The 8542-nt window shown below is 41.2% G+C and overlaps 1 protein-coding gene across 3 annotated transcripts; it reads left to right on the plus strand.

The window, feature by feature from the left end:
- The first annotated feature begins 369 nt into the window (after positions 1–369).
- haus5 (HAUS augmin-like complex, subunit 5) lies at positions 370–8457 on the plus strand. Of its 3 annotated transcripts, none has more exons than XM_079350469.1 (20): positions 370–578; positions 685–783; positions 886–948; positions 1132–1164; positions 1498–1522; positions 1710–1842; positions 1973–2132; positions 2239–2335; positions 2707–2798; positions 3124–3178; positions 3290–3417; positions 3527–3608; positions 3713–3867; positions 4028–4190; positions 4350–4430; positions 4522–4667; positions 5315–5411; positions 6040–6178; positions 6443–6575; positions 8129–8457. In XM_079350469.1, exons 2-20 carry the CDS (start codon positions 686–688, stop codon positions 8229–8231), a joined length of 1983 nt encoding a protein of 660 aa, XP_079206595.1. In that variant the 5' UTR covers positions 370–578; position 685; the 3' UTR covers positions 8232–8457. The 3 variants fall into 3 exon arrangements, with proteins under 3 accessions (XP_079206595.1, XP_079206594.1, XP_079206596.1); XM_079350468.1 differs by having other exon boundaries at positions 370–519; XM_079350470.1 differs by having other exon boundaries at positions 370–515.
- Positions 8458–8542: the final 85 nt, after the last annotated feature.

The raw sequence follows: 8542 nt of genomic DNA on the forward strand, positions 1-8542 counted from the left end.
TAGTCCCTAACTTGGTGGCAGTGGGGACTAGAAATTGACTCGAAATGACCATGATCTTAAAATGCTTATGGAAATCCAAATAATCAGTGAGCCCCACTAAGGTCTTTACAGTATGTGCACCATTTAAATTGATTCAGTTGATGGATTAGATTTTTGGACGCTGTATAAATCTGCTTGATGGAACATTTACGATTGAAATGCTTAAATTAATGTTTCTCCCCATTCAAATCACACGCGAACTATCTTTTTTTGTTATTGACATATTAAAGCAGTTCATTTAAAAACGACTAAGTATTATTTGTCGTATAGGATTTCATCAATACAGTAATAAAACGTTTGTTGAAAAATAATCCTGGTGTGTTTTTGTTACCATGGTAACAGACTCCGGCCAGTGGCGGCGCTGCGTCAACGAACACCCTGCCCAGTGGCCGGAAATATTGTGAATGGGCGGGAAATTAAAAAATACGACTATTTCAGGCTATGTTCACATTCTGAACATAACATTTTAACTCCGTGTATGTATGTTAACTCCGTGTATGTAACTAACTTGGCGCGTCGCCTAGAAGAGCATATTCAGTGTAGGTAGTGTACTAAGCTAACTATGCTTGGCTAGCGAGCTCGTTGACGTGTCGATCTAAGTTAGCTCTCTACAAGTTGTTTTTATTTTTCTCGGTCGTCTGTCAGGATGGCGGAGAGAAATCTTGTGCAGGAGTTGAAACAATGGGCAACAGAGGAATTCAATCTGTCTCCGGAAAGTCTGCCAAATGACGGCTATTTTAAAACGTAAGGTCTAAGCTGTTGTGTAGATCACTATTATAACCGTGGATACTCAGGGGTTTCTAACAGGTAATGTTGAATTAACACTGGTGGTCGTTTGTTTTCTAGCCTCTGTGTTGGGTCTGGGAAGTCGATATGGAAATATGTAATCCAACACGTTTTTCAGCAGAGGTTAGTCTTTACACTGCCTACTCTTCTTTATGCACGATCGTCCATGTTTGTCATAATAAGTAACATCAGCATGTACTGATTGTCATTCTGTCAGCTAAATTGCAAATTAATTAAAAAGCTTTATATATAAATGATTTGTTGTGTTTGTCACGTAGAAGTTAATGACTGTTTTTATATTTACAGGAACGTGAGGATCATGCGTGGGAATCTACAGTGGTATCCATTCTGGCTCTGATAAAAGATTTGATGTTAATGTCTTATTTGCGATGTATTCATTTACATGTGACACATTTAGTAACGGAGTTATGAGGCTTTCTGCTGCCCAGGATGAGAACAACCTTGGTAGTCTTTGTTAGAAAGTCCTTTTCTAAACTTGCCAGGGACCTTTGTGTTGCATCATATTTACACCCTCACTCTGTTTCTGCTCATTGTATGTGCTGTCTTTCCTTTGTCTGATATCACTGAGTGTACACTGAATGTCTGAGCCATTATCATTCTCCAGCTGTTTAGCATTTATTCAGTAATTTCCTTGACCTTATAATGTGTAAGGTACAAAGTGCTTCAAGACAAAGAGGTAAGAAAAACACTTCTTTCTTGTAATGTAGGGCTTTTTATTATTACTTACTGGTTATAGTACTTAATGATTTATTCAGTCTTGAGTTATAGTACTGAGACACAAAAGGAAAGACTTATGTGTGTAATCAAATAAAAAGTTACTGATCAAATAAATGTTTTATCTGCTGGTGTTTTTGCATCTTCAGTTGGAGAAAGCTGAAGGCCAAAGTGACGTTGCGCAGCAGAGAGAGCTACAGAGGAAGATCGAGCAGCTGAGAGCAGAGATCAATCAGCTGGACTCACAGATCAGTGGAACAGAGGAACAGTTGGCTGCACAAGGTTTGTACGTCAGAAGTGGTAAGGGTAGGATGTCTGATCACAAGACCGTGCTCGTATGAATGTCTAGGCAAAGAAACAGCTGTTTCCATGTTCCAGCAGAGATCACAGATGCAGTGTTTCCTACTTACAGAGCAGTCTATCAGCCATACTTGGGCCAAGGTGGAGGACAGTCGGCACAGAGAGCTGCTCCTATACGCCTTCAAGCAGCGCTGCGTCTTAGGCAGCAAATTGCTTACTGATGAAACGCAAAAGGTCGGTGGACACTGCCAGATACTTGAACAAACTGCCAGGTATGGAGGAACCTTTCAAATCAAAGTATATTTAAAAAAAAAAAAAAAAGACAAGGCCAGACCATTTACACAGGTACACTTATCAACTACTGTTTGTGTTTTGCAGGAAAGCAGAGACTGAAGTGCCTTTTGATAATAAGCCTTCCAGCAGCAGTGATGGAGAAGATCGCTTCTCAAAGTCCACTGCCGAGGCACAGGTCCTGGTAAGAGCTGCTTAAATCAAGTGTCATTTCTGATAGGAGTTTAGAGTACCCTTACAGTCAGACATGCACAGTGCTGGTGTATTCATGTCTCAGCCAGAAAGCCCAGAATTAAAGAATGAATTGTCTACCTGACAAAAATGTCCCACATTGCATAGTATGTGTTTATCTTGTAATACTATATTGAGAGTAATTGATACAGTTTAACATTAATAAAGGTACAGCAGCACACTAATAACACTTTGTTTTAAGAAATAAACTGCACATTGACTAAAATGTAAAGTTGATCAGCATTAATTCACACATCTGAGAAATGCTAACCTGTCTCTAACATGACTGAGGAACATCAATGCTTGTGTTCTGTTTCCTGTTAGCGTGAAGTGAGACAGCTGTGTGATGACAGGATCCACTTCTATTGTTCTCTACAAGAGAGCGAACTGAAAACGTCGCACTCCGCAGCCAAACAGTAAGGACTACAGTAGACACAGCATTTGGGAAATGGCGGGAGTGGGTTGGGAACTGGAGGGGTTGCCGGTTTAAGTCCCGAAGCGGATCAACAATGGAAGTTCATCTGGTTGCTGGAGAGGTGCTAGGCCACTTCTTGTGCACTGCTGAGGTGCCCTTGTGCAAGACACCGAACCCGCATCCATGTCAAAATTAACAAACCACAATTTCACCCTCTGGGATCAATAAAGTATATAAAATAAAAAATCAATTCATCACAGTCCATCTACTCTGAATATTGTGAACTTCTGAAGTAAAAGAATTGCTCCCTTTCTGTTTGCTCTCAGTCTGACTCGTGAACAAAGGACAGCTGTGTTTCAGTACTGGCTCAGCTCTGTGGAGGTTAGTGGATTTGGAAATGAAACCCCTTCCATTAAATATATAGCTACTTGTGTGTATTTGCTGTTATTTTTTCACTTAGCATGAAGGTGTTGTTTCTTGTCATACTGTCAGAACTTGTTTGGGGATTATCCTCCAAACCACGTCCTCTCAGCGCTGGAGTGTTTAGCTTCCAGAGAGCAGAGGGAACTAGAGGAGAAAGTCTCCTCTCTGGATGTAACGCGGGATGCAACAGCTCTACGGTACGGCAAACGTCCTTGTTGTTGTCATGTTCCTGCCTGTCCAATGTAGATTACAAAATACACAAAAAACAAATCACAACATTTGTCCTGATTTTTTTTTTGATCGCAGCTTCCGCTATGAAAGTAATCACCTGCTGGACATGTCAGCGGAAGAGGAAAATGAGTTGCCACCAGTTAAGACCCTCTTAGAGGTGTGTAACAGAAACACGCATACAAAGTTCAAAGTTGGAAATGTCATGATGTATTTATGATTTACGGTTGTTTTTTTTGTGGAATGACGCATTTGATTTTCCAGGCTGCTTGGGAAGAGGTGGCGCAGAGTTTGGTGGAACTGGCTCAGACTCGCGCCAGAGTCCAGCAGCTCCGTAACCAGCTGCAGGCCCGCAGGAAGGAGGCTGAGCTTGAGGTGTCTGGTATCGCAGATGAGACCCACGATGACACCTTGGCACTGTAAGTGTGTGTGTGTGTGCGTGTGTGTGTGTATGTATGGCTGCATCTCTTGTAGGAAACAAGCCTGCTATTGACCTGTACCTTATACAGCCCTACCTCAGAAATACTGAACTATCCCTTTAACTTTTTCCTTTTCCTTAACTGTTTTTCCCGCTGTCAGGTCAGCTCTTAAAGTGGAACTCCAGTGTGTGATGCAGGCAGCAGCCAGAGATCATATCAGAGACCGGTGTATCCAACTTGACCACCGTGCCAGAAGCCGACAGGAGGTGCTGAAGAACCTGCGCAGTCAATGGCAGAGCATCCTGGACTTCAGACAACTAGTGGTGAGCGCTAACTGAAGATATGAGGCTTCTAAACTTTTGCCACATTGACACTCTTGAAACATGTAAATATCTTAATCTGACAAGCTCATACAAGCTTATAATTAAGAGACATCTGTATTTCCAATTTCAATAATTTAACATTTAGCTTTATCCTTCCAGGTTCTTAGGCAGGAGCAGATCAGAGGTCTGATTAAAGGGAACTCGACAGCTAAGATGGAGCTGCTCCGTCTGCAAACAGAGGTGTGGATGTGCTTCATTGGCTTCATTTTGTGGTAAAAAGAATGAACGTTTGGTTTCTCTTGAGGATTTGCATCACTCTGTCTGGTTACAGTTACAGGAATTCATCCAGGGCAAACTGGTGCCACAGTTTGAAGACGTCACCACTTCTGCCAACAGTCTGAGGAATTCTATTTTGAAGGAGGCCAGACAGTTGGGAACAGTGTCACTTCTTGCTCTCGACCGGAGGACAGTTGAAGGGTAAGATCATGACGTGGTAAACCCCAGTCAGACCAATAACACCCACTTTGCAAATGAGTCCTAAACAGCCAAAGGATCAAATACAGTTTCAAATGGGTTACTGTGTTGGAAAAATATACTGAACAGTGAAGTGTCATGGTTAATAAGGGCCCCGCCACCCCCATTCCCCCCTGGCCTGTTCCAGGACTCACCAGGCCTGAGCACGATTACCTCTTGTACATAATACAACACATGCATGGCTTAATGTCACGCATGGGAAAACAACACTGAACATGACAGCTACATCACTGACTTAGAGTCCCGTTAGTCAGATACAGACAGGACACTCTGGGATTTCTCCAGACTTCTTCTCATGAAGTCTGTCCCCTTTGTGTACCTGTTCCTGTTGTTTGAAGTGTACTGTGTTGAAGCACACTTCTTCCAAGTGTGCCAGGGCCAAGGAAGTGTGCCGTGCTTGAGCTTGCACGGATCGGAGTGCTCACGCTAATTAAACAAACTGAACTTTAGGTGTGAAGCGAGGTCCACATCGCCTAGTGTGAGTGCACCCTTAAGCATACTCACCACAGGGAGGGACTCTTAGTCTTGATTAAAGGGGGGTAATCACTGCATAAATGGGTAACAGGTTTTTTTTTTTTTTTTTTTTTCAGAACTCAAAAAATCCCAGTGTCTTGGTTGTCCATCAATCGTTTGAAGTCTCCAGCCTTCAGCAGCTTGTGTCAGAGCCTGGCCTTCCCACTGTACAGAGTAAGTGTGCACATCATCTAAATTGCACGACACTATAGAGGCCTGCTAGTCTTTAGGTGAAGTCACTTTAATTCATAATGAAGTGGTTGATGATTCAGTACGAGAGGAAAAAGTAACTGAGCTATCATCCTGTAACCGTTTCCCCATTTATGTGTTTTGATAGTATTTAAGCATTTTCAGCTTTCTAAACATTGTTGAATTGTTTTATTAAAACCATTAAATTATGTTTCAAAGTGGGACACTTCTATATAGTCTTAAACTCTAGCATACTCACTCCCCATTTTACTTGACATATTCTAATTTGTGTTTTTGTCTGTGAAACCTCCTTTTGAAGCAAACGTTGTGCCTTTAACTCCAGGTCTCTCGCTCTTGTCCACATGCTCAGCTTGATCTTGATTATCTGTGAGACAGTCACTTGACTCAGTATTTAACAGCTGTGTAGATATATTTTTAATTTTAGCTGTATCGAGGCACCAGCAGTCTGGAAGTTTCCAGTCTGCTGCACACTTTCTTCAGTAGACTACTGTATCTACTTGTCTCTCAAACAAAATGTGTGCTGTTTTTGCTTTTATGATTAACAGATTTAATTGGAATTTCTTTTTTTCTTCTCGTTTTTCTGAAACTAAAGGCTCCCGAGGATTTGTGTTCTCAGGTGCGCTCCCAGAAGCTTAAGTTGCGTTTTCTCTGCCAGTTACTGCAGCTTCACTCTGCGTCTCTGCAGAAGACGCAGAAGGACGCAGAACTGTTGCACGCGCCTGATCAAAAAGGTAATCGGGGGGGGGGGGGGGACTCATGGGGAGAAAGGCTTTTATTATATTTAAAAAAAAAAAACACACAGTAAGAAGGCCTGTGATTGGCTCTTACCTATATATATATATATATATATATATATATATATATATATATATATATATATATATATATATATATATATATATATATATATATATATATATATATATATATATATAAAAAAAAAGAGTTCAAAGATGTTTTGATGAATTAAACGTGTTGTGTACACTGTGTCTTAGCGCTGCTGTCCAGAGTTGTGGAAGAGGATCAGAAGCTCCTGAAGACGATGGTACCACGAGCCACAAGCTTCACCCAGCGTTGCACCCAAGGCCTTTCATATGGGAGCCAAGTAAAGACTGCCATCTCCTACTGGTAAGGCCAGCTTCCAGAGTAGATACCAGCTTCAAAATCAGCTGGGAACACAGAGTCCATTAAAGAGAATTATTCAGATTTTTGCAATGTCAGTATTTTCATAGTTGTCCCGCGTTCCTATCAGTCAACTTTTCATCTCTGCTTTTGGAAATCAGACCACACTGCTTTTCAGGGGTTAGGTTTAGTCTGACTGTGTCTCCTGGAGGATATGCAATATGAAATACCTGTCATAATTACAAAGACGTGAAAGGATGTTTATACTGCATCAGAGGGCCTCTGAGTTTCAGTTTAGACTGCCGTTTTTTCACCATGAACTCAAATCTAGTTAACAAGGTGAAAATCCCAACAATATAAAAACAACACAACAAGTGAAGATGTTTTTGAGACGGTATTCAGATACACATGGTTCTCTTCTCTCTTTGTCCCTCCCCCTATAACGTTGATGATGTCACATGATCTTATCCACCTTGACACTCATGATGACCGTGTCCGCCTTGTGTGGGATGTTTATGCATCAAATAAAAGCACAAACAAAAAAGGAAGGAAAGGAGGGAAAGAAAAGCAGCTTTTAAAAGACTTCGCTCTTGATGTGTATATTCGCAGCTTCACCTTCATGTGTATTTGGTGCTGCTCTGTCTGACGGCGAGCCAACACGGAGCCCTTTGTGGTGCGTCGGAACATACTTTGGGTCCCCTTTCGAGTCTCTCCTGAAGCACAGCGCACAGTTCTGAAAGCTCTTTGCTCCTGAATGACATACTCTTCACAATCCAGCCAACCTCATAATGAGGACAGTCTTTTATTTATCAGCCCTTTATCCTCCGTCCCCTGTGCTGGAAGAGCACCTGATTCCTCGACTTTTTTTTTGGACCCAGTGCAGCACTCGCTTGATCCTTTTTCTATCAATCAATCATTATTCCTAACAATTGTTATCTTGAGACACTTTACAAAAGAGCATATGGGACAAATATGCAGGCAGGATTTTTCCTTTTGTTTTCCTCGAGTTCCGCTTGTCCACACTTCCTTGCCGCTGATATGCAGGTCGGAGCAGGCCGTACATGAAGAGGAAGTTAATCTCACAAGTTTTTTACTTGGCTTGCTTGACATTCATCCATGAATGACGCTCACTCGATCACTTACTCGTTTCAGTGGTAACATACACGTATGTGATGTGTGCAGACACACGAGACAGTGAGAGACATGAGGATGAAGTCTGATTGTTCGCCGACTTGTGCTTTTTGAAATGATGTAGTCCATTGTTGAGTAAGACTCTTATTGCCCTTTTCAGTTTCAACAGAAGAGTAATTTGATTCCATCAACATATTGTTATTGCCTACCAAAGATTGTATTAAGTTGTTGTAGTTATAGACTACCAAATGTTTTTTTTCTTTTCTTTTTTCTTTCACATCAAAGATTTAACTTTGTAAAATCTTACTATTCATGACAGAAGTTATGTTCCCAACTATGGAAAAACCCTGTTTTTATTGTATTAATCATAATGTTTTGCTGTTTGTAAACAGTTTGCTGATTGCTGTTTTGTGTGTTTATAACCTAAGGTGGGAGAGACCAGCCCAGCATACTCTACCTGAGGTCAGCAAAGGAGGACTGACTTTTCAGCAGTGGCTACAAAGGTGGAAACTTGCCAGCAAAGCCTCTTAAGATATGGACTGTAGTTCACGTTGCACATTGAAGGGACTATTTAGCCATACTACAGCAGTTCAAAAAATGAACAAAATCGTATTGTTCTCTGTATTTGTTATTCTCATTGCTGCTTTTGATGTTTACCACGTGAAAATGTGTCTCTAATACATCATTTTGAATGCCATTATGTGTTCCTCTCTTCCTCGAAATCCATTTTAAAAGACAATAAAGTTGTTCAAAACTGCCTCCAGCTCCTGTATTGAATCTGCAGCATCGATCTATGCAGCATTTTGCCAATATCCTCCCCGAATGGACTGTATATGTATTGA

This window comes from Symphodus melops (genome assembly GCF_947650265.1).
Source record: "Symphodus melops genome assembly, chromosome: 8".
Taxonomy (NCBI): Eukaryota; Metazoa; Chordata; class Actinopteri; order Labriformes; family Labridae; genus Symphodus; species Symphodus melops.